Source organism: Nilaparvata lugens, chromosome 2 (genome assembly GCF_014356525.2).
Source record: "Nilaparvata lugens isolate BPH chromosome 2, ASM1435652v1, whole genome shotgun sequence".
Taxonomy (NCBI): domain Eukaryota; kingdom Metazoa; phylum Arthropoda; class Insecta; order Hemiptera; family Delphacidae; genus Nilaparvata; species Nilaparvata lugens.
In genome coordinates, this window is record NC_052505.1 from 25,606,775 (window position 1) to 25,634,604 (window position 27,830).

Sequence of the window (27,830 nt, forward strand, 5' to 3'; positions counted from 1 at the left end):
AGTATCTTAATTGAAAATATTATTTTTCTGATGACTGTCGCTTTATTATCAAACTAGTGTTATCATTACTGACTACATGAATAACACGATAATTTATTGAAATAACAGTATACTGTATCCACTTCCGCACCCATCTGTGAATACCCTCATGAATGCATACCTTCTATGGTCCTCTCCAACGTTGCATCTATAAATTTGAATTTGCATGACGTCATAGTCATTGATCCAAATTTTGCTACAAGTTTGTCGATCGCCAAGCGTTGGAAATGTGTTTTGGCGTGACTGAGGACAGAGCACACTGCTTTATTGCATTCTCAGCCCGTTGAGGCAGCAATGGACCCGTGAAATAGTGCCGAGTCAGCTTCATTTTCGTAAGCGTACGGGCCAATATATTGATTAGTCAGCTCCGAAAGCTCAGCTTCTCTCAAGGATACCATATTCACTTAGAAAGCTCCAAAATTTCTCCTCGTTTTGAGGTATTAAAAAAACTACGGAATATGAATTTCACAGTTTAGAAGACCTGAATATAATTTGTGTCACATACTATTTATATGAACACAGTTGGTGAGATTATGAGAACAGCTTGATATTCCTGTTACAAGGATAATTTGACAATATAGGTCTCAATTTATTTTTACTTTTCTAATTCTTTCCGTTTCATTGGGGGCCCTATTCAAATTGAAAAAATACATCCCTGTGACTAATGTTTGAGGATGGTTGTCATAATAATTACTTTTCATAAGTTTCCACACAGTGTTGGTCCATTTTTTTGTTTTGTTTTTATCGTGGATGATGCCCACATGAGCTTAATATTTGAGCGTGGGTTATGGAGAGTGTGAGGGTGATTCGATGAGATGATCAAGCCTCTCTGCCTACCGGTGGGAATCTATTTCGTAACCGCGACCAGATAGCGCTAACAGACTGAAGGGTGCAAGGCTTTAATCGTCTTGGCTATCGTGACCGGAAAAATTACAATAGAATATCACCATGTGAGTAAATTTCACTGATGTCTACCAATAACAATATTATAAATAATATCCAATATTCCAAGTCTGATAAATATTCTTGAAAAAACTTTAAATTAATTTCTTTATGTTGAAGAGAGGGAGAAAGTGAAAGTGTGCAGCAACCAAACACCATAATTTAGAGTTTCATTTCATTGTAAGCACAGAACTCCGTTATTTGCAATTTCCACCATTCATCTCTCTCCAACTTATTGAAAGAGCCAAATAGCGGCACAACTCGCTTGTTTGGAGTTATTTGAAGTTCCAGAAACAAAACACGCAGCTTTACAATACAAATACACCCTTTCCCCTTCCTCAGTTGCAAACATCAGGCCTCCAGTTCTAGTTCTGAGACTCACTTTAAATTGTCAGCTTTCTTTCCAAATAGCATCAGTGCTCTCCATTCAAACAATACTGACAGTTTTAAGTGAATTTCACTACAGTTCTGACGAGTTGTCTCACAAATAATAATCAACTTTCATTTTCGAAGCTTACTGGCAGCTGACAGCTAGAATTTGACAAGAGCTGACTCAACTTACATTGCTCGGTGTCTTCGATTCGTGTTATATATATTATTTGATTCGGATCATGATGATGATTACAATTTCTCTATTCGTGATTGGATGAAATCCTCTAACAGAATTTGAAAGACAGAAACTGTAACATGAATTGATAAGGTTCTCTCATTATAATCTTACTGCTCGATTGGGGAAGAATATAGAAAATTGAAGATCATTTACGAGGTACACTTGTAGAGATTTTATTCTATCGAACTAAGTCAATATTGAACCACTCAAGTCATTTTATGAAAAACCTTGTAAGTTACAATTTTTTGTTATTAAAAATAATCATTTATGAAAATATCAAATTAAAGCAAACATTACAAAATTAATGTAGGTACAGTCGGATGTGATACACATCATATTGAGATTTCCTTCATAGTGTCAATTTGAAACAAAACCTATTTTATAATTTTTGAGTCCATTCTACACTTCATTGTTCACTGTAGACAGCCACTGTTCTTTGATCATATCTGCTGCTTTTTCACCAACCATTACAGTAGGAGCATAAAGATGCGCTGAAGGAAGCCTAGGGAAAATGGATGCATCAACCACTCTCAGCCCTGAAATTCCATGAACTTTCAGTTGGGGATCAACCACTGCCATGGGGTCTGAAGAAGGTCCCATCTTGCAAGTTCCACTTTGATGATGGAGGGTCACTGTCAGGTGTCGTAAAGAACATAGGAAGTATTCATCAGTCCCAAAACCCAAAGACGCACAGGCTGGGATAGGAACACTATGAAGTCTGGAACCAATAGACTGGAATGCTTTAGTTTGTGAGAGAGCAACTATCATCTTCATCCCCTCTACCATACGTCTGGCATCCTCTGGATCTTGGAAGTAATCATGATAAAACAAGGGCCAATGCCAGGGGTTGTTGTCTTTCAACAAAACTTTCCCCCTGCTTTTCGGTCTCAACAGCATTGGCCAAATAGACCACACATCTTTATTATCAATACATCTGAATACATCTTCATACAATTCATCACTTATACCTATACCCTTTCTAACAGTGTTCCCACTATCTGAAGCTATACCACCTGCGTTGAAAATATACTCCATATCTGGGTACTCCCCAGGGGATTTCAAAGGTGTATTGGTATAAGCTATACCTTCAACACCACCAGATAAAGACAGCAAACCTCTACCACCATTCAACCAACTTTTGATAACTAGTGGGTTTAATACTCTTCTCTCAGTAATTGATGCTCCAGTCATATTGTGAAGGAAAATAAGTGATGGGGTAGTCCAATGCTCGTGCATATTCTCACCAACTCCTGGTAAATCCAAAATAGCTGATACATTTTTCTCTTCCAAATGATTCCTTGGCCCAATTCCAGATAGCATCAGTAAATGAGGCGATTGGAGAGCTCCAGCAGCTAGTATAACCTCTTTCTTTGCATACACACACCTACGTTTTCTATTCTTCACAAATTCAACTCCAATAGTCTTCCTAGTCTGAGGATCAATGAGAATTTTAGTAACTCGCGCCTTCTCAACAACATGAAGGTTCTGTCTGTATTTGATGGTTTCCAAATAAGCTCTTGCCGCCGACATTCTTCTCCCAGATTTCATGGTGGCTTGTATCCTTGAGAAAACAGGGTTCATGCTTGGTGCAGTGTAATCTCCTGTCTCAATCCCAATCTCTCTACCAGCTTCTAGAAATTTCTCAACTAGTGGAGTTTTGTGGGTGACACGTTCCACAGTCAAGTACCCACTCTGGTTGTGGTAGGGAGAGTTTTGGTATTCGGGTATGTTGTTTTTCTCAGCTTTAAGGAAGTAGGGGAGGATTTCATCGTAGCTCCATCCTGTGTTACCATCTGCAGCATAGGAGTTGTAGTCTTCTGGGTTTCCTCGGGTGTAGATCATGTAGTTTATGAGACTTGTACCTCCTACACCTTTTCCCCTGGGCCAACGACATCGCTCATCAGACATCCCTAGGCAGTTACCGGGTACCCTCTCAGCCTTGAACCCCCAGTTGTAGTCTGTGAACTGTAGATAACTAACCAACGCCGGGATGTCAGTGTATATTGATCCATCTTTTCCAGCTTCCAGCACCAGAACCTTCCAACCTCTCTCTTCTGTCAGCCGATTGGCTACTGTTGCCCCTCCTGGTCCTGAGCCAATCACAATAAAATCATACTCATCCAGGATTGGTTTATTTTCCAGCCAAGGATCCTCTCTGAACGGAATCCGTGATTCCTTGTAGAGCCGGTAGACATCTTGGAGCGCAGGGATGAGGATTGGAACCACGCCCACTGTCAGTGTTAGGAAGACTGATAGGACAAAGATGATGTCATGCACTTTCATGATGATTGTCAGTCACTGCTCATTACACTAAAACTGCATTCAGGTGCGCTTTCCAATCATTCCATTTACCTGTAGGGAGAAATTAAAAAAATCAATAAAAAATGGAAATGAGTCAGGAAAGAAACAAGTAGATTAATTCGAATGAACAAAGAAAAATTGAGATAACAACGAGATAGGAGAAGGTTCAATGAACAAATGCAATTAGATTCTCAATTAGAGCTTTATGACAAAGTACAATTATTATTTAAAACTTCTCAGAATTGTTACTAAACTCTACTTTGTTCTTATTATTATCATCATCACTATCCCATCAGGGTTGAGAGATCTCTGCCTGCCTGATTCCTTATTTTCCAAAGCCCTCTATTGATTTTGTGCTGATAAATCATTACAATTCCCTATCATTCGAACATTATAAATTCTTGTAAATTATTACTTTTTATACTTTCTATTTGTTTTTCGAGTGTATTCCTATTTCTCTTCTTATATCTATTTCATATTGGAATAAGATCTACCCTAACTCGTATTCCACTTTCACATACAATTTTGTTCACAGACAGACTCCTTCAATATCCTTCCATTATTCCATACTCTTCGTATCAGATCTTTCATTAGATTCTCAGGTTTATAACTTCAATTTGATCATTTTAATGCTAGTGGAGATGGAATGTGCAGGATATTTAACAGTATACATCATGAAATGGAATGCATATCTTATATCCTCCAATGCTCTTAATAAGCTAAGACTTAATAAGTCCTATAGTACTCAAGATAGATCCCAGGTACTATAGATCTCAAGTACTAATTACTATCAGTTAAGTAATGATGAGAATCGGAAATGGAAGAATCCCCAAAGCTGTCATTGCTTATAAGCCAGAAGGGAGGAGAAGTATTGGCAGACCAAAAAAAGGTGGGAGAATGTTTGAAGGCGAGACAGGTATTAATGCCTACCCCTGTAAGAAGACGACGACGACGAAGAAGTTAAGCATCAAAAGTTTCAAAATCACAGAATCAAATCTTGGAGGGTAAAAAAGGGTTATCCAGCTGTGTTTAAACTGGAGGATTTTTTATAGGGGAGGTAGGAATTTTTTCTAAATTTTGGCGCGGGGAGAGGGCGTCGTGTCGTCCACGGTCTTATGGAGGTTCACCCTGTGATAAGAGAGACCCTTATCGAGGAAGTCGGCCAGCGTGGATCGAATGCTCATAATAATTTAATATTACAAATATGTATCTAACCGTAAATGGCTCTTCAATTCACACTTATGTGATTTTTGCAGTTTTTTATCATACATAACGGTAACATTCGAGAACGAGTCAAGGAACAGAGATCTTACACCAAGAGAATGGAATCTGGTAAAAGGGATTTTTTTACGCCCTTTTGAAAAATTCTCATATTTCCATAAATTCTTATTGGCTACAATCCCGAGTATTTTAAACCTGAACTACCGATACTGCTACTGAAATATGAAATAATATGATTATAGACTAGTGAACCCCTGGTGTTGGAGAGCTCGCTCAAGAACAGTTGTATTGTTATCTTTGAAACCGTTAACTTCTAATTATACAGAGTTGATGAAAATGATGAAAACCGCTAAATATTTCTCTTACAAGAATAATTTGACAGTAGTTTTCATTGGGGATCCTATTTGAAATGAAAAATTACTTTTCAAATATTACTCTTTCGCTTCAACATCTTTGACGTTTCACTTTGTTCATGTAAAAGTTGTGAATTGTATATTAACCAACTGAAATCATGTGTCAACGCGTGTGATAGCTCCCAAATAGCCTCAGGCATGGCCAATCTATAGTGTGTAACTTATCTAGAGAACTATAGGTAGTCAAGCCTCAGGTGATGTTATGGATGAATTGATGGAAAAACTGTAGTAATTGCATGCAATGAATTTTCAAGTTTACTGACTAAATGATGAATCATAACAATTTCTTTTCTTATGCACTTTCAATGTTATTTCTATATCCTGAAAAAGGACGAGGGAGTGAGACAATTATGTTGTTCAACAAACTTGACCTGTAAAAAGGTTCGAAGAATTCGTGTTTAAAATTCAAAGCTGATTGATGAATTCTTTCTAAAGTAAAGAACAAGGCATATCCAACAAGACGTATTAGAGGCAGATGGCATGTTGAGTGCGGGAAACGGCCGGGAAGGCTGTAAAAACCCGCGTATAAGGTAAGGTGAGAACATAAAAACAGACGGACAACGACTTTGGCCTTCATTAAGTCAAATGTAAGAACTCGCTAGCGCTCGTTCAATGAATTCATATTGACAAATTTTTGCGTTCCATTCAACTCTCACATCAAATTTCATTGCAATTATGAACAATTCAATAGCAGAAGTTGAGGAAAACACATATAATTCATGAAATATCAAATGTGTACTACTAATATAGTTGCCTGAGAGATCATAATTAGTGATCATAATAGTGATCTCAAGTCACGAAAGTATCTCTTCAATTTTGATCAATTCAATTTATAATCCGAGAACTCCATTCAGTATTCATCATCTGGATAGAATATTAAAATACTCGCTCATCGTATCCATTATGTGAGTGTTACTTGCATTCCCAATTGATCGTATTCATAAGCTTTTCATTACGTGACAAAGCCAGCTCCAGGATTAGAGGCGACACTTTGCTGTCTCATAAAATATTCATTAGCCTACTTCTGATCCCAGTTGATTCCCATTATTGCTTTCAAAAACCAAAACAATAATTCAATACGCAGTACGGAGTTATGGCTGTTTCAATAATTCGTTTTTGTATCGATGTTGATGAGTTCTATGGATGCATTCTGTTGACGTAAAATTCATTTTGAATAATGTAAGGAAAATGATGCATTCTGTGCATTGCATAGGCTTACATGCACTGTTCATGTGGGAATAATATACTCATAGTATCTATGGAATATTTAATTATTACAATATATTCTACCTCCATTATTATAATATGGATTATGACAAGTTCTATTGTGAGTTATACAAGTGAAATGTATGTTAGCATGAGTTATGATGGTCATAATCAATTCGCTACAGTAACTTCTCATGCAAAAAAATGATATCATTTCCAAGCAAAGCTTAAAAGGGAAAACCTGAAAATTGTGATAAGACTATTGGAATATTCATTATGGGAGATTCTTGGATAGAAGTGATGGATCCATCATTTGGAATGGTAAATCTGATCAACAAATAAAATTCACTTTCCAAACTCAACATGAAAAGTGCCAGTTTTTAATAAAGTAACAATAGAAATATTAATGAGATTATCCTGCTACCGCTAAAGTAGCCATACTCTGATTTTTATAAGTTTAGAATTTGTGTAACACGTGCAAGATAGGGAATCAATTGTTTTTGAATTTGAAGGAATAGAACCAGAGTACTGTATAAGAAGTTCCTTGTTCAGCAGCTTGTAATTCAGAACCGCTCCTTACTCGACGCTCCTTATTTGAACATCTTCAATTCTTCAAACAATATTATCAAACACTATTTCTAACTCTGTATCGATTTTAGGCTGCTCAGGATCACTGACAATATTCACAGAAAATGTCACCAGAAAGTCACTCATCATTTTTAAGCTAATGACGATATTCACAGTTAAGTAGTGATCACATTTTAAGTTAATCCGTTTTACAGACTGACAGTTGCTCCTAGACCTGAACAGAAGTGCTCAAAAACAAGAGTCGAAGCATCCATCTTGTTTGAGATTCTAAGGACGTCTAGTTTCTTATATGTTTTCATCATGTTTTTATCAACTGATATAAAATATCTAGCTTTTGCTCAATAAACTTTGAATTCTATTTCAACGTCTATATTTTAAGGAGAGGCCTATAACAACTGTAAAACCATAGACGACCTCATAATAAAAATTTCATGAAATTTGTTTGTTCTGTTCAAGAACTTATTCGTGCAATACATTATACCATTTAAATCTCATTGTCATTATGTAGATAACGAGTTCAGAATAGCTATTGGATCCTCATATACAAAAAAGTTCATTAACGATAAAATCTAAATGGGAATCCAATCCTGTAATGTTGATTGATTTTTTATTGAGAATAATTTCATCAGATGTAAACTATACAAGGGAACAATGTACGCTTCATTTGACCGTGATAAATTTCCAATCTTAATTGATATCAATTCATGCATGAAGATTGTGAAGCCTATAAGTTTGACCTTGAATAAGAACAGAATTAAATTGAAGTTGGTGAACTAGGAGTGAAACTGTATTGTTGGTTGCTTAGTTCAAGCCTTCTTTGTATTCTCCTCTTATAGATCATGAGCATAGATACAGTGCATTACGTTAACGCACTTGGCTCTCCACAATAATAACAAAATTTATTTCTACATTATCATCCTACCTTATTTCCTAAACAAAATTGTTTCGTCTTCATTCTATAAGTTATTGCGTCAGACAAACTTGAAAAGTAATAAAGTCATAATTATAAATTGATGAATGGTTCTGGAAATTGAAGGCTGGAATGAGCTCCATTCGATGTACGAGACTATTTCAGAATTTATTCTTTAGTAAGAATACTTACAAATTACAACATGCTCGAACTTACAAATTCAACTTGTGTGAAGTACCCCAACTTGAAACTAATCAAAAAGATAGAGGAGTGGATATAGGGCAGCGATAAATTCGAAAAATAACAGAAAGCTTCATTAGGAAGAGAATGGAATAGTAGGAAAGACTTTCATCATTCGAGATAATTTGATAGCGACGACGTTCAAGAGAACAACAGTTCATGAAATGCATATACGGCTGGTCCAATGATGATCAAGGCTCAAATCACACTTACACTTACACTCAAGTCGAAAAGAGACTGCGACTCTAGTCTCTTCTCAACGCAGCATGTGTTTTCAAAAGGTTACACTCAGACCAGTCGATTACCAGACTAGTCTCCGCGACCTCACGACTGTGAGACTGAGTCGAGCGTCGACTCGACATCTTGGTCGAGCCTCGTCTTGAGTTGCATAGTACCATGAAAGTGAGGTTATGTTTCATGGAAGTGATGTTTTATCATTTAGATAAGACAATCACAAAAAATAGATAAGACAATATATTCATAATAATTAATAACAAAACTCTTACATGCTTAGTAGTGACGAATTGGATGTCATATTTTTAATAATTTGAGGTTAGGAATGGATTAGCATGGAATTGAAGTAGCGACAATGAGTAGGAAAGTCGTGAGATCGAGAGACTGGAGTATCCTCGACTGAAGTCGCACGATTTGAGTCGAAGTAGTGTCAGTTGAGCCTTACTCTCAGTTGAAACGATTCAATTATGATTTGAAGCTCTAGATGGGTCACTTATTATTAAATTAATCAAGGATGATACCGGATATAAAGAATCAGGATGATGCAGGGAGAGTATTCAGAGAATATGACGTGGCAAAATTTTACTATAAATAAAGTAGCATAGATTGATTCTATAGATTCAAATCTGAGTAATATGATTATTATGGAGAAGAAACAACAAAAAGATCCTAACGAATATGATGTAAAAAAGGATAATTATGATTCTATTATTTATATGATGTAAATTTCAAAAAGGTTCCAACGAATGTTGGGTGAAAATTACAAGAAGAGTTCTCAGAAATTCGTTAGTCGCTCAAATACTGTAATGAAATAAATGAAGAAAATCCTCAAGCGGTGCTTAACTCTTTTTATTCGTCTCATAAAACGTAATCACACTCTTTTAAGCTTCATAACGCTACCAAATTAACGCTGCAGATGAAATACTCTGTGTGTGTTACCGTCCCACATCAACTCAAGGACTATCAGGGCAAATAATTGAGCGAGCAATAAAGAACGGAAATTCCTGGGAAGACCGGACATTACCTGTCTTCTTTACTCTCTTCTTGTTCGTATTATCTTTTTCTTTCCATCTACTACTCTCCTTCACATTGATCTTCTCCTCGATCTCCTCCTCATTTTCTTTCTTCACCTTTTTCTCCTCCTTCTCAATCTTCTAATCCCTTTTCTCCTTTCTTCCTTCATCTTCTTCTCCCACTACCTCCTCCCTTCTACTCTTTTTTCTACTCTTTTTTCTCTATTTTTATTTACTCTTTCTGTTCCTATTTCACAGTTCTCTTATTCCTGCTTCTCCAACTTATTATGAATTTCTCCTAGTCACTTCTTATCCCTTTTCTCCATACTTCTGATCTAGAATTCTGGAATAACACATTTTTCTCTATTATTCAATTCCACTTATCCCTATTCCACTCTGCTCCTACTCCTGCTATTCTCACTAATTCTACATCACTCTTTCACTACTTCTCATTACTCTTCTCCATACTCCTCGTCTCAAATTCTCCACCTCTTATTCCAAGTCATAATTCTGTATTTCAAACTTTTTCTCTCTCTTTCCTAGTGCGTTCTACGTCTTTGTCAATTTTGTCTTGAAATCTCTTCCTTCCCTTATCACCTCTCACATTCGACTGCTTCATTTTCATTTCCCATCTCATCATACTTATCTGTATCCACTCATTTTCCCAAATTTTTCTTCTCTTGGGTCCAGTCCATGTTTCCATTTCATTTTTCTACAAATCCTTTCCCCTTTCCTTCTTTGTATCTCCTCCTTATCCTTCCTCGTTTTCGTCTTCTATTGCTTCTTCCATGTATCCAATCTCAATAGCTCTAACCATAAAGTATTCTTACTTTGATTTCCTCATATCTTATCACTCCTCTCTCTTTATCTTCCTGTGTAGTCTTCTCCACGTTCTCTCTCTTTTTATTCCTGTGATTTTCTTCCTAAGATTTTCTTCCCAATTTTTCCCCTTTATTTCTCACCTGGAATTCCTCTATACGTCTCCTCCTTTCCTTCTTATTTCCATCTCCATCACATTTTCTCTTTCATTTACTCTTCTCCTTCTCATCCACCGGACATTTCCTCTCAGGAAATGAGCGCTGCTGCCTGCCAAGAGCTGAAACTGAGAGTTTGGTTGTTGAGTTGGGACAGCTTAAGAGCCTCATGGCTATTGACTAAAACCTACAATCTCTCCATTGAACATTCAACAGAGATACTATATCAACTTAACTCTCTCGAATGCAAACAATTCTCTCGTCCTGCTCAAACACTGGCTCTCAACAAAAGGATTAGATGTGCAGTAGTCTTGAGATTTTTCTCCTACCTCTAATACAAGAGTGCAGACTATGCATTCAAGTATTCAGTGTATTCAACACAACCGTCTTTAACAATGTGGAAACCCATGTGTATGTTCACTGTGATTTAGTTATACATCAGATGTACATTTTCTTCACCAAATATTAAAAAAAAAACAGTAGAAAAGACTGTATATGTAGTGTCTTATAAAAGAGTACTCTCATCAATCAATCAATCTTTTATTGTCAAGAAACATAAAAATGTTACAAACAACGTCATTTCCTACAATAGCTTATACGAAGACCGACAATACAATAATTAGGAGCAGTGAAAATAATACAATATAATTATAATAGCAGACAACGCCTAAAAATCATTGCCAATTATCACAGAACTCAATATTGTCATGGACTCAGACAAAAACTCTCTTACAGAATACAGGCACCTTTCAATTAGAAAATCTCTATATTCAAGATTATTATCATTATTATCAAGCAAATTATTATCATTATATTGAAAGAAAGGTATGTAATATGCAATAATCGTGTGCGTGTGCTAGTAGATAATTGGACACTCTTTTCATCTAATTTCTATTGCAGTATATATAATGTGAATCTGCTCTCCAGGTTGGACGTAGGTAGTAACTTTTAAAATGCAGGGAAGGAGGATAAAGATGCAAGAAAAACATCAACATTTTTGTACTGATATATTTTATATTGTTTCGGCTTGCAACACTTGCAACATTTTTTAGTGCTGATGCGGTTTCCTGTCAATGGAAGTTGGTGCATGACTGCTCTGTACAAAGTGTAATGATTGAAGGAATTATCTTGCGTTTCTTTCTCATATCTGCTTTGACTCATTTTAAATGCTGGATAATTCTATCCTTGTATAAAAGTATTGAATTTTTAATATTCATTCTACAATAATAATGACAAAGTGAGCACGCGGTGCTTCCTGTACAGTTCCAGGCTAGTGAAATACGAATTCATCCAGAAATTCCCAACAGAATAAGTTGGCACTCATCAAAGCTACTGCAGTATTCAAACACGCGGAATATTACAACCTAGTTTCAATTTGAAAAATCATATGAAACAATATGCATTTTGCACCATACAAAGAGTACTTTCCTATTTCAAATCTTCTGCCTTTGTCCGACATCCCTTCGTCATGGACCCGACGAATCCTTTGCCATAATCCCTCTGTACCATGTTGAAGACCGTGTTTACAAGCAGAATACCCAGCTTCCCTTGACGGACTCAGAGGATTGATGGAGTGAGGCTCACTCTGAACAGTCAGCGTATGCTGAATGGGATGCATTGTTGTTATTAGTTGGGAGTGCTGACAGTTCAATGAAAATCCCAATAATGAAGATTCAGCTCGAGCTGTCACCGTTCGGTGAATGGGAACCATGACTGATATTAATGAGAAGTCCTGACAGATGAAAATGAATCTCATTGTAGAAGGTACTGAACAAAGCCAGCAGACGCATATGCACCGTGTAATAGTAGAGATAAAGTTAATCCTCCCATTGTGTCATAACACAGACAAAATATTTTGGCTGCTGGTCAGTGATGATAGGCTTGTTTCACGTCCTTGTTGGTTTTGAAATACTCATCATAGAGCCCAATGAATTTATTATTCGACATAGAAACGGCGTAAATCTAATTAATGCGTCGACCAAATCGAATTGAGTCGCTGTCCGTTTTCGTGATGGATACCGTTAATGAACCGTCGGATTATAATGCTGTTACTCAGTGAAAGCGTTTAAAATCCCTTCAGGTTGTGTTGACGTTTGCGATATGAATACATTCAATGGTGCTATGAAGTGAGTAGAAGGGAGATTGTTGGAGGGTTACCAAGTTCTATGAAGGGACCTTTTCATGTAGGTGAATAATATATAGTAATTGACCTCAAATTTCTGATAATATGAGCAAAGGTGAATGAATGGCATTGTTAGATTCACTTTGAACTATTAGCGTCGGTTGAATGGTTAGCATTGATGATATACAAGGTTGACATTTAAAGTGGATCTATTCCTATTATTCATGGTGCTAGTAACATATTTTGTATTGTTATAATAACATGTTTTGTGTGATAATGATTGGAACGCACCCGAATTCTTAGAATGTATAAGGAAATCCCTTTCCTTCAATAAGATAATATCAGTGAATAATACTATATAATACAAGGCATTATACTGCTGTTTATATTGTATGTGCTTGTAGCTCGAAATGATAATTTTGTATTGTTATGTTTTCCTTGAACATTATCGGAGGACTCCGAAATACTGTCAATGTATTGGAAGAGAGCTTTCTATGGAATTGGGTTGTGTGAGTTATTAATTAATTGTAAGTTTATATCTGGATGTATTTTTATATTTTTCTATCTGGATGTATAAAGCATGAAATTGATGTTACTACATTTTAAAATTGATGTAAACTAACTCACTACAGTAAAAAAGGATGGGTCTTGGGATCCTTTGATAAAGTTACCAGAATGCCTCAACTTTCAAATATCTTCAAATCTCAGTACTTTGTTGAGTGTAACCACATTAGAAAATCTAAGTTACTTTAGCAACAGTTATTCTCCACCAGATTACTGGAGAGAACCAGTAGAATGGTCTAGTGGATATAGTGTTTGCGATGCAGCCTGGATGTCCTGGGTTCAAATCCAGATAAAGTTTTTAGCCAGGTCACTCCCGTGTTATCGTATGTGCACGATGATAGAAGAAGGCTTGAGAATCAGCAGACTTCAGATTTACCTCAAACCTATCCAAGAAACCCACGTTACCACTTCTCCTCCATCATGAAATCAAGTGCAGATTGAAATATTTGATTCAAGTATCCCACCCACTACCAAACAAATCAAGAGCTTCAACTTTGTTTCGTATTTATAGAAATAGTTGATGCTTCACCGACCTACGACCTTTTCAACAATTTCAGCGTTCAAAATTCAGACCCAACAATTTCAGGAAATTCCACTCCAAACCACATCCGGCTGTTGATTAGCCTGTTCTCTTATTCAGAAATTTCAGAACTAGTTACGTACCAAGTTATCGCTCGGTTAAGTTTGAAGATGGAGGAATTCTTCATCTTGAAGCCAAGAATCCAGAAGAGCTCGGAAGTTTAATGAGTTCGTCTGTACGAACATGTGGATTCAACACGTTTTTATAATACAAAAGTTTTATTTTGGATTGAATAAATAAATATTCATATTCCAAAAAAAACTAGAACTACAACATCAATTACACAAAATATTGGATAAATTAAAATTACATAAAATAGTTAGTTACAAAAATTCTTATAATGAGTTCTCTACTTGTTTAGTTTTTTCTGTGTGGAAATTGACCTACTCCACTATGGCGAGATTGTTTTATGAGTGATTGTTTTGTGAAAAATGGAAATCTTCTGTGAAAAGGAATCTATTAGTGCGTATTCTGTGGGAAACCATGATAAATTCGTACAGGCGTACACCACTAAGGGCCGTTTGCACAGTCGAAGCTTAAGCTGAATTCAATCAGCTGGTGGCTTAAACTAAAAATGAAACACATTATAATGAACGAGACTTGATGGATTTAATCCAGTTTAAGGTGAAATTTAGTTTAAACTGATACTGTGCAAACGGCCCTAACTATTCAAGTTGAATTAATGTTATAAGATTGATATAAAGTTGGTTTGAAGTTATACTTGCATCCAAACTGAATGTTCAAGCTATCTTGAGTAACTATCAAATTTACTCAATATTTTATATCATCTACTCCATCGTTGTTACTTTTGATCAAGATTTCATTCTCGTCATGGATCTGAGTAAATTTTAATTTTCCTGAATACCCTATGATTTTATAATATTCGTTGTTCTTGTGTATTTGATGAGAAACAAAATCACAATACTATTACTCTCGAGTTGGCATTTCATGCATTTCAAATTTACTTAGTCGATCACGAATATCTTAAAATTATCATTATCTCTTGTCTATTTGTCATAAATATGTTCCGCCTTGTCCATAGTTACCGTCTACGATCATTCTGTCTATATTTATATAGTTTATATTTCTCCGATAGCTTATTGCTAACTGGAGTAGGGATAACAATTGATTTGAAGTTTTACTAGATTTTATAAAACATGAAAGAACAAAAAGTTTCAGCCATGTGTTTACACACATGAGGTTTAATTATTTTTAATATCATTATGTTGTGTATCAATAATATATAAGTGGGGGTACTATTAATAGGGAACCGCACGAAAATATCCGGATGGAAATTGGAACACTGAGAGCCTGCTCACATGACATCGATTTACGCTCGGTTGTCGCGCGGTTGACTAACCGAGCGGTTGCCAGGTATAGGGAAACACATGGTGCCGTACACATGCATCGCTCGGTTTTAGTAGTCGCCGGCGAATCGCGGCGGTTGTAATCTCAGACTTAAGCGAGGGCTAATCGCTCATGAATCGCTGTCACGTGTACGAGACTGGCACCCATAGACGTTGTCAATTCGTCAGGTGTATTATTAAAACATTAATTTTCATTCATAATCAGCTGTGGCCAACGTTGAATTAATCTCATTTGGCAACTTTCCACTCATTTGTTACAATTCCATCAGACTATTCTTGTGCTATTGATTATATGTATATATATATAATATATATATATATATATATATATATATATATATATATATATATATATATATATATATATATTCTTTTATTCACTTCACTTCCATCCTCTTTCCTTCATTATCCTCCCACTGTTTTTCCCCCACCTTCATCATCAGCACAATTCCATTTACAAAATTCTTTTTTTATCTTCAGTGGCTTAGCACAAACAAAAGTTTGAAGGTAAGACTGAATCCACTTAAATCACTGAGCTTGAGGAGGCTTCTACATTGTTATGGTTATTTATTCAGAAGAGGAAATCAGTCTCATCATATCGAGAATATAATTGAATAGATTAGAGTACTGGATAATTATTATTATAACCGCACAAAAATAGTCACCATTCAATAAGTGGACTATTTTTGTGCGGTTATAATAATAATTATCTAAGCTCTCCAGTACTCTAATCTATTCAATTATATTTCGTCATTCATCCTATAGCCTACAAACAACAGAGTTGTCTAATGTATATTGTCAAGCCTTTTGTCTAAGAGATGACAAAGTCAGTTAATCAATTAATTCTCATCGAATTCAATCAAGGCTTTGAATCCAAATTCAATCGAGTATACTTCAATTACAATACATTTAATATTCCGCACAATACATGTGGGAATTGTTCAACATAGTTCATCAAACATGGTGATATTCACTTTTGTCAGCATTGATTGAACGGAAAGTACTGAAGTTATTCATATAATGCTGACAGTTTAAAGTAATTCTCATTCTAGATCTGCGCATTGTCCATTGGCTATTATTGTGGACAACAAATACGATGATAATAATGTAATGGCAAATTTGGGCAGCGTTGTCAATGCGAATATTGGTTTCTGAATGGAGGTCCTAATGAGCAGGGAACAATATTAGGGGGTTACAAATAATTTTGACAAACAGTCTGTTGTGTTCGAGTGTGCTTTGGTGAGAGAGTGTGTGTTATGTTCCGGTTCATGTGTGTTTTTGTTCTAGTGTGTGCTCATCATCAGAAATCGACTGCTCCAATCAGTGCTGTGACAACAGTCGCTCCATTGCTGTATTTGTGATCTTCCCATCATCATTCCATGGGCCTCTAACGAAAGCTACGATCACCGAGGAGAGAAGAGACAGATAAGCTACTTTCAACTATCAGCATCCTTTGAATGGGAAGCATTGATGCTTTATGTTATTGAATGGTGACCGGTTAGGTTTGGATCTCACTATGATTTTGTGATGTAAATTGCCGAAATTTTCGTGCTCAACAATGAAAACCTACTGTTATTGTGTGGGTGGACATTTAACATCTATGGGAGTGGAGAGATCTTCGTGATGGAATTTTCACCTAACAACACTATAGCCGAAAACTGAGTTCGCCTATCGCAAAAAAGGTTGAAGCTGAGTTTTTCTTTGTGCGTTAATTCCGTCGTCGACCACGACAGGGCGAGGATCTCAGATTGGGAAGATTTCAATTTGTCTAAATAACCTAAAATATTATGTTCAATTGTGTTTAATGAGGGAGGTTGATTTCATACTTTTAAATGGCAATATGTTTATACTATTGGAAATGTTTTGATTCTTGAATAATAAACACAAATAATGAAAAGTTATTTGATCAGCTGGTTTAGCACACTTGGAATTTGGACAATATGAATGTCAACAATGCTTGACTTCGTCGACTGCGGAAGTTTACGCACAAACGGAAATGCACCTTAAGCTGGACTGTGCTGTGCGTGAATCAGTTCTTGATAAGTGGGAATAACAAGATTTTCATTGTTTCCATGAATTAAGATATAAATATAATAAATTATTGCCCCATCTACAGTCGATAGAAATGATACAGTGAAAAATTTAATATTGAGGAAATCACATTGTTGTTTCTGATGAAAAACATTACTAGAAAATATGAAGTTGTCCTAACTCTTGTTCTTGTGAACTTGTCTTGTATTTGAAGTCCGAAAGTAATTCTTGGAATTTCAAACCCTAAGATGTTTTTTGTAAAGATAATGTAGCTTGGAAGATTTGCTGTCTAGCCAGGTTATTAAATTACTAGATTCAATTCACCTATTTGACCTATCCAATTCAATATTAGAGACGAGTGAAATTCCAACAACTTGGTCAAGGCTTAAAATATTCTTGCTGTTTAAGAAGGGCTGTGAACTGGATCCCAAGAACTACAGAGGTATAGCTATTGCGAATTGTATCCTCAAACTTTTCACCGGCATAATAACGGACAGATTGGCACTGTGGGCGGATGAGTGCGGAATGATGGAGGAGAGTCAGTCGGGATTCCGTAAAGGCCGTTCATGCGTTGACAATATTTTTGTACTGGATACAATAGTTAAATATTATATGCAATTTAAAAAAAGGAAAGTATACGCAATTTTCATTGATTATGAATCGGCGTTCGACTCCGTCCCTCATGATCGCCTTTGGCAGAAATTGAGAGCACTTGGCATAAGTAGGAGAATTATTAACATCTTTCAAAACCTGTATTGTAACTTGACTTTAGTAGTTGAAAAAAGGTCCAAAGGGGTTTATTCTGAGCCAATAGCAATGACTAAAGGCGTGTTGCAGGGAGACCCTGCCAGCCCCCTCCTCTTCGCCCTCTACACATCAGGTATAGAGTCGTTTTTTAGAGAGAGAGAGGATTGCATGGCCTGAATCTTGACGGCGACAATGATGTGTTAATGCTGCAATACGCCGATGACATAGTCATTCTGTCTGATAGCATTTCAGACGTGCGAAATAAATTGAAATGTTTGGACCAATACAGTGCAGGAGTAGGTCTCAAGGTGAATGCTAACAAAACCAAAATACTGACTTTCCATAGAGGTCGATTAAGCAAATGTCATAAATCCAGTTTCAAGCTCGGGGAGGAAAAAAATAGAAATGTGTAGCCAGTATAATTATTAAGGAGTTATATTTCAATCTTCAGGAAGATATACAGAGATGTTAAGACGATCAATAAGTAGGGCTAAAGCGGAATCAACAGTGGCGATTAATGTTTTGTCTAGAGTCAGATCAGAGAAATGGATGGAAAAGATGAAGTTGTTTGATACCGTTGTCATCTCATCCTGCCTATATGGTTCAGAGGTTTGGGGTTTGGGTTATGAAGAAGCAATAGAGAAAGCACAGTTATTCTTCTTGAAACGTCTACTGCTGCTGATCCGGTCGACGCCGAGTTGGAGTGTCAGATGGGAGACTGGTAGGCCGAAACTCAAGTTTCATGTCTTTAAAAGATGCCTGTCATGGTTGATCAAAGTTTTAAACATGGCAGAGTCTAGGTACCCTCATGTGTGTTATCGACTTCTATTAAAAACAAACTTCGAAAGTAATTGGATGTCTTATATGAAGAGGGAGTTGGAAACTGTTCAGTTTCGGGATTTATGGACGGAATATGGATTTGATGCAGTGGATCTGCTTAACAACAGAAATAGAATACTGGAAGCGTATTCGGGGAGGATGATAGAGGAGGATAGATGTAGGTCTGACAATTCTCAGGTGTCTCCTTTGTATGGAATGTTCAATCCTGATTCGGTACTGGGAGAACAGCTTACTTTTCAGCTGCCAATTCGAATGATTAGATGCATAACACAGTTGAGATTATCGGCAAAAAGTACATTCATTCAAATTAATGGTAACAGGTATCAAGTTGAGCCACAGAGAATATGCCCCGCTTGTGAATCACACTTAGAAACAATTCTGCATTTTCTTCTTGTTTGTCCCTCTTATGAAGACCTCAGGATTCAATACATTGCGCCTCATGTTCACAACATAGTTCAAAACGTTGATAAAATAATGGTTTTATTATCTAATTTCAATGTTGAGAAAATTGAACATGTTTATCAATATACTACTAAGGCACTGGCTAGGAGGGATACTATGGTCTCTGAAATCGTAAGGGCTACATAACCAATAGCGATTCTTTTCGATGGAAATATTTTAAAATGGTTTTTGTTAATTGAGTAGGTTCTTTATATAGAAAGTGAAGTCTGTAAACTAATTGAATTAGATAAGTTAACTAAAATTGTTAAGTTTTTTGAGTTTAGTGGATTTGTTGAATGTATTAAATTTATTGGATTTGCTGATCTTGATGAATGTATTTAAGTTACTGAGTTGTTTGAATATGTTGAATCTATTTATATTATTGATTAGGAATTACCTTGTACCTTCTAATTTGAGCTTGTTGAATGTTAGCAATTCATAGTAATACTGTTTATTGATTGAAATGTAGGTACTTCCATTGTGCGTGGTTGTATGCAGATTTATAATTGGATCTTGTTATTAGTTTGATCTGCTGCCAAACATTTTTTTCATGTTGTTTAATTTAGTCATTGTTAGAATTTGTTATACTCAACTCATTTGTATGGTTATACCGTGTACAAATAAAATGATTTATTATTATTATTATTATTATTATTATTATTATTAAATTACTAGATTCAATAATTGGCTCAAAGTCACTTGAAATGAGAATAATATTTTCAAACTGGTTTGAAAACTAAGGTTCTCCAAATGAATAATTTTCCATTTTATGACTTCATAAAAGACTGGATAAGGGTCTTACTCTATAAAGTCCTACTGAAGTTATTTATAGAGGTCTGGAAATTGTTATTATTCATATGAAGTCAAAGATCTCTTCACATCTTCTTTTATAATATGATTCCGTGTTTGAAAAAGTAAATCTTTCCTACCAGTGAATTGCTAGAAAGCAATATTTGAGGCGGAATTATTTTCATGATTCAGTAAAATAGGGAAATTGGAACACAATAAGGACTCGTGGAGACTTTCCGAATCCTTGAGCCATTAAGAATGGAGGAGGTGGGCATCTACTGATGAATATTATTCTGAATATAAGAAAATATATATTCTATGAATATTATTTTGCTCCTTTAAATCTGCAAGCGTCTTCCCAATCTTCAAAAATTCTACTGAATACAATATTCAAAGTTTCAAAGCCAAACTATTCTTGGAATTTAATTTCAGCTTCTGAGAATTATGAGCTGAATTGAGAATAAATTGCAGCTTGATGCAAAAAAGATATTCGAGTTGTCTTTTGTGAAAAATATCACAGTGCTGTTAGTGCTCTCTCTCCATTCATGCTCGAGCGGACGGTATTTGAATCTAACTTCAATCTCCCTCTCATATCAATCCAGAGACATTTTTGGGGATGCTGATTTTATATATCATTGTGCTCTGAAAATAAGCTCTCGATTATGATGACAAGTAATGATATTGACAAATTAATACTAATGAAATAATAATACGAGAAATTGATATATTTAAAATGGATCGAGATATTCTACTATGATTCTATTATAGTATATTATAGAATATTTATTTCGCCAAAATACAAGATACTTGAGACAAATGTTATTTATAATAAATCATTGGCACAGTCAACAAAGTCAGACTTGTGCGCTAATTTCAATATCATTGTTATGAATTATCCAATCATTGAACAATCTACAATCTCTGACTCATGGAAAATATCGAGAATACTGAGTCAAACACATTTATAAACTTTGATTTTCCCCTTATACAAGTTTATAATATAAACTATATAATAAACTTTATATAAACGTTTATATTCTATCTTATTCTTGTTCCATATCCATTGTTCATCCTGTATTAAAATCCCCTTGAAATCTATTTTATTCCTTGTCTCATATTCATTCCTCGCACAATATTGATATTTCGATTGAAGCTGCTTCCCATGACGAAACACTATATAATAACTTTGTTGAAGTTCTGACACTGTGTTACTAGTAAATATTTGAAAAATAGCCTCAAGGTTGATGAAGCTCCTCTTCAGTTTTTTTTTTCAAATATTTACTAGTAACACAGTGTCAGAACTTCAACAAAGTTATTGATATTTCCTTATATTTGATAGCAGATTGACTTTATAGGATTTGCTGGAATGCAGGGAAGAGGATGAACAGACACAAGTAAAGTACAAAAACAAAATTCAGGTAGCCTATTATACCTCTACCGACCATTAAACCGGGAAGAAGATTATATATATTATGGTTTCTCATTGTATTGAGATCAGTATCCTTATTCGCCTCTTCGAAGACAAAAATCGAAAGCAACAGGAAATAATGCTTCTGTAACGATTCCAAGGACTAGTGCTCAGCTTCTTTGTTTGCCAGAAATCTCATTCAACTCGATATGATGAGATTGATTTCCTCTTCTGAATAAATAACCATAACAATGTAGAAGCCTCCTCAAGCTCAGTGATTTAAGTGGATTCAGTCAGGCTTACCTTCAAACTTTTGTTTGTGCTAAGCCACTGAAGATAAAAAAGAATTTTGTAAATGGAATTGTGCTGATGATGAAGGTGGGGGAAAAACAGTGGGAGGATAATGAAGGAAAGAAAGGAAAGTGAAGTGAATAAAAGAAAATGAAGAAGGAGAAGAAGAAGATGAAGAAGAGAAAAATGTAATAGAAGGCGTTGAAATAGAAGGAGAAAGAGAGAGAATGAGAAAGAGGTGAAGGAACAGACGAACCAGAAGAAAATGAAAATGAATAGAAGGATATAAAGAAAAAGTGACGAAAGTGAGAAGATGTGGGAGGAGGTAGAGTGGGACGTTGGAGGAAGAGGTGAAGGTTGAAGAGAATAATAAGATAAATAAAAATATCAAGAAGGGAGTTGCGACGTTTTCTGTTACAAACGACTAAGGAGTCGTCGAAAGAAGATTGAAGATCGACTTATCTGTAATAGAATTCGAATTGGAGTTTTCTGCGTCTGGGATTTTAATTTCTAACAGGCCTACGTCCCACAAACAGTTTCTATGTTTGTCTGTCTTCCGAATTTTTCTAGTTCCATCCAACTGGGTCAAATGATCAACGAAGTAGAATTTGATAAGCAGGTACGAGATAGATGATGAAGAAGACTCATAGAATTTATTTTGCACTACTTCTGATGGGAAATTCAATCAGAATGTGTCAAATAGTTATTTCTCACCATATACGCAAGTTGAAAATAGAAACATACGAAGGATGGTTCTTATTGTTAATCAATCAAAAACCAAGACATTTACGTTTAAGTGGAGGAAATGATAGTTATGGCATAGCTAGAGAACATCATAGTTGATAAGAGCTAATAAGAGCTGATACGAGCTAATAAGAGCTAATACGAGCTAATAAGAGCTAATACTATATCATAGCTAATAAGAGGACTTAGAGAATTAGTGTTAAATTTCCAAAGTATACAATGTACATTCTCCCAAAAGTGATTGATTGTGACAAATCAGGACCATTATAATCAAAGAAACATTGTTTTGATAAGAAAAAACCTACATCAAGGATACTCATATATTGTAGAAGTACGGAGAAGTACTATTTGCATGACCCATATTAGGAGAACACAAAATGTCTTCAGAGAAATAATATTTGTTTAATTCCAATTTACTTCTGACTATTCGAGCGCTTTCCGTACATCCAGTCTGCAGGAGAATGAAAGGTGAATTTCGCAATAAGAAGAACCAAAGGAATTGAGAGAAGGGAGATACGAGAAAATGGCTAAGAAGGAAGTGGTGAAGGGGGAGGTGGGAATCGAAAATGCAAGCAAGAATGATGAGGTTGAAGATTAAAGCTTCAGGTTGAATGCAGACATGAAGATTAGAGGTTGTGGGAGGGAGAGTGGGATTAGGACGACGACTAGAAAATCAAGAGAGAGAGAGAGAGAGAGAGAGAGAGATTAAGTGAACAGTGAGGAGATAAAGGAGGGCTGAAGAAGAACAAAAAAGAAGGTGGAAAAGAAGTATTGGTGTGGAGAGAAGGGAAAGAGGAAAAAGAGGCAGGAAGGATAGAATGAAAAGAAAGAAATAATAGAGATTTGAAAGAGAAAGAGAAAAAAGAGAGGAGTATTTTCCAGTCATTTTGAGCTTTGATAGAATTTTCATTTTCTCTTCCACTATCAAAATAATAAAAATCAATAATTGATAGACTATGCTGTTCGGTTCTTTCAGATAGATACAGCTGATATATGCAATGTAAACATCGATATCATACTTTATTGATGAGATGAAATAACTGGATATGAAGATATTAAAAGCTGGATGAGCATCACAGCCACAGCACAAATAATATCATTTCATTAGAGTGGCCCATGGGAGTAGCTCCATTGTAAATTCAGGGCCTATACTATACAAAACCTAGCCAATACCAGCATTATATGGAGTAGAAATATCAGTTGAAGAAGAAATTCGAAGAGTGCATCTCTCTTCAACCTCATCTCTTTTCTGATTTTTCTTATCCTCCTACCCTCCTCCTCCTGCCACTCCCACTCCTACTCATCCACCACCTCCATCCCTCCTCCACCACCTACTTCACATACTCATTGATCACCTCTCAATTCCCCTCCTATTTGTACCCTCCCCAACATGTCACGTCACCCAGTTATTCAACTTTTCTTATCTCATCATTCTCCTTCTACTCTTTTTTGTCTCTTACTTCCTCATTTTTATTTCGCCTTTCTATTCATCATTCATAAACTGCTTCCAATCATTTGGCATGTTTTTCTACTTATTCTCCTCCCTTTCCTGCGCCCTCTCTTTCTTCACACCATTATCCTTATTATTTAGTCTGCATCCGTTTCTTCTTCTTCGCCTCCTCCTCCTCCTCCTTCTTCTTCTTCTTCTTCTTCTCCTCCTCCTCCTTTTCCTCCTCCTTCTTATTTTTCTTCTTCTTCTTCTTCTTCTTCTTCTTCTTCTTCTTCTTCTTCTTCTTCTTCTTCTTCTTCTTTTTCTCCTTTCTCTTATAATTAACCACCACTTTTTCTCCTCTTTCCACACCAACTTATTTTCTCCACACCTTCAACTCTGTTTCTCCTCAGTTTACCACTTCCACTTCATTCCTCACCGCCTTTCTCACTCTTTCGTCTTCCGTGTTATGCACACTGTTCATTGAAGACGGAGGAGCATTGTTGTGAGCGTGCGTTGCAACAAGACTCGCGCAGGAATTTCAGAGGTAAGCTATTGTGAGACTCACTTTAAAATGTCAGAGTCCCCCATAAATATCCTCAACATGTTGCCAATTCAACCAATGCTGACCGTTTAGTTAGTATAGCAGCCGAAAAGCTGCATTGTACTCGGCTCGGCTGGCTCATTTAAAGAACGCTCAAAACGAGATTCACTCAAAAGTATCAGCATTGGTTGAACGGGAAGATTCCTTGTTATATATACGGATTGCTGACAGTATAAAATGAAACTCACTACAGCGGGAACCTCATTAAAAGATGGAAAAATTGCGTTGCCCAACTTCAAATCGGGACTAGCACGGAACTTTACTGCTGTTCCTACAAGGATACTTGAAAAGCTCTGAATCTCCCTAAAAAGAACTTAAAACCATGGACTCTGAATGATGTACTTTACATGTATGATTGATGGGTAGAACATCACTTTCAATCGATGCAATTTTTATCTTAAATGAACACCAGTTAAGAGTTTTCTCATCTTCCTAGAATTCACTCACCGGTACATAACGGTGTACCAGTAATGGAGTTGATTTTTTATTCTCAACGAATCACAATAGCACAATAAGGGCCTGTTTCCGAGCTCGGGATTTAGTCAAGTTCTAGATTTTCAACAGCTGGAGTCAGAAAATTGGCTTTCCGAAACGGGGCGTAGTCGTATTCATAGTCAAAGTTACGTTCAAATTAAATTTCGAAAAACTATAAAATTGAACACAAAATAAAATAGAGAGGAAATAGTGTAAAGTTTCAGCTACATTTAATTATTTGGGAATGTTCCATTTCGTCAAGAAAACTCGTTTCCAATTATAGAGATGAGAAAATAGAGAAAATAAAGATTTATTTTGCTGCGACTATTTACTGCGACTACACCCCGTTTTGGAAAGCCAATTTTCTGAATCCTGGGGCCTGTTTCATAAAAGTTACAAGTCCTGTATAACAGGAGAATTACCATTCCAATTACATGCTCAATATAGCCGATAAAATCAGCTGTTCCTGTATTAGAGGACTTCTAAGTTTTTATGAAACAGGGGCCAGGAGTTTAAAGTCTAGAGCTTACCTAGATCCCGATCTCGGAAACCGGCCCTAAATGTGATTTGATTTTAAATTTTTTCCCATATTCCAAACTCAGTTCAGCTATTTTGAAAATCATTGACAGAATGGATATAGTCTGAAGTGATAAACAGAGATTCGTTGAATATTCTTAATAGCATTCCTACTTTCGAAATTATTGAAGAATAACGGGTAAATCGTACTCCGCAAGGGTCTAAAAAATTAGGCAAATTGAAAACTTGAAGAATTTTAAATAGGCCTATAACCATCCTCGGTGAATTGAGAATCTATATGCATCATTTCAAGTTAATCAGTCCATTAGTTCAAACTTAATGATTCGTCATTCGTGAATTTCCTATCACGAACATGTGTGTATAAATTCTTTCCTTTATTATATTATGGACAACCTGGGGACTCTTGCATGAGAAAATACAAACAAATTATATTATTTAGAGTCAGCTGAATAGATAGGGATTAAAATAGGGAATTACAAAAATATTAGCTTCAACGAAAGCCAACTATAAATTAAAATAACTTAATGTGAGTGAAAGAACAGTAGTTATTATAAATAGCACAGATAATGACCAATCGTGAGAATTAAGTCCTATAACATGTTGTTTTAGAGATCCATCCAGCTTCAGCATCATTACTTACTTGCAGTGATAAATGTTTTGGAAGTTATTTTTGTAAGAAGAGTGTATTTCAAAGATGTAATTTTGGGTTTCCAAAGTGAATGATTCATTTCGAAATATGCTGGAAATCCATCCTCAACTTTGTCTCAAATATTTTCAATCACTCATGGATATGGGTAATAATATTATTATTTTATCTTTATTAATCATTACGACAAGAATGTCTCAAATCTCAACAAGATTTCCAATTTTAAATGAGTGATTGCTAACAGACTATTTCTGAATGAAAAAACCCTTATATATCATTGGTTGTCAATTTCACTTGAGTTCAAATACACAAATAGATAGATGGATATAGATGTTTTCACAATAATTATGAAAAATTTCCACACTATCAGTATTTATCCAACAAATCTTAAGTCTGACTATTGTAATTCAATTGAATGTTAACATCTTAGGAATATTTGAGTTTTTTCAGACAAAATAATCACGAAAAGACAAAGGTGAAGAACGATCATTATGTGGAAAATAGTGTTATACACCTACCGTTTTTCTAACCGATTATCCAAGTAAACAAGTAGACGATGGGAGACAAACGTTGCAGACTGCAGAGCGCCGAAGATGCTTCTAAACAGACCTGATACATCATGACGACCCAGACCCCGAACAGCAAGAAGAACAGGTAGATAAACGAGATAGTTCAAAGAAGAATAAGTAACGGTCAACATGGAACTTAGAGGCGACCAATCACTGGGAAGAGTGGGGAGGTTGAGCTCCGGTTAATAACTTAAACCAAGGTCAAGTTTAAGGGGCCGTCTTGCCAAGTTCAAATGTTCACAGTTTATGCTACAATAGTGACTACAGACCGGTTGTCGCCACTCCTATGAAAATCGGCAAAACTAACAGAATACTCATTACTCATTTATACAGTTAGACTGGACTGTAATCACGGTATAATTCTACTACGATCACTACAGAGTGTCTGATAAGTCACTCCCTATTTTCATACTGCTATAATTTCTTCATTTATGAACCAATTTTGTCAGAACTACATTTGTTAGATAGATCACACCTTAAGGTTGTGTTTAACACGAATTTTCAATTGTTCCAGTTTAAAAATTCCCCCTCTCTTGACTGTGGAAGAAAGAGCCAAAATACCAGCTCGGTATGAGGTCTGGGGATCTATGGTGCGAGTACAAAGGTGGTGGAGGGCTGAACGAGGTATCCATGCACTGGATGCAAAAACGGTTAAAAATTCCCATTAAAAATTACTAACAACAGGGAGTGTCGCAGATGCAAGACGATCAGGAAGACCATCAACGTTAAGGACAGCACAGAATGTTGACAGAGTTCGTGAAATGTTCTTGAGGAGCCCTGAAAAATCAATGTGTCAAGGATCTCGTTGAAGTGGTATTTCACATTACTCTGTTGCAATGATTCTTAAGAGAGATCTTAGTGTTTTTGCCTACAGTGTTGCATGGATCCCTCGTCCAGCCCTCCACCACCTTTGTACTCACTCCACCATCTAACAAATGTAGTTCTAACAAAATTCG

General features: G+C 35.9%; 2 protein-coding genes across 3 annotated transcripts in view; both read right to left on the reverse strand.

Moving 5' to 3' along the window:
- Nucleotides 1-27,830, reverse strand: part of LOC111046363 (tachykinin-like peptides receptor 86C) — a 154,408-nt gene that overhangs the window by 80,960 nt on the left and 45,618 nt on the right. The window lies entirely within an intron of this gene.
- Nucleotides 1,740-27,026, reverse strand: LOC111046371 (glucose dehydrogenase [FAD, quinone]-like). The gene is made up of 2 exons (XM_022331894.2): nt 26,824-27,026; nt 1,740-3,943 (listed from the first exon to the last, which is right to left on the reverse strand). The coding sequence occupies exon 2, from the start codon at nt 3,872-3,874 to the stop codon at nt 1,991-1,993; it is 1,884 nt and encodes a 627-aa protein (XP_022187586.2). The 5' UTR covers nt 3,875-3,943; nt 26,824-27,026; the 3' UTR covers nt 1,740-1,990.

Bases quoted from the DNA above. Each gene is read 5' to 3' on its own strand.
- LOC111046371 (XM_022331894.2), bottom strand. From the start codon at position 3,874: ATGAAAGTGCATGACATCATCTTTGTCCTATCAGTCTTCCTAACACTG.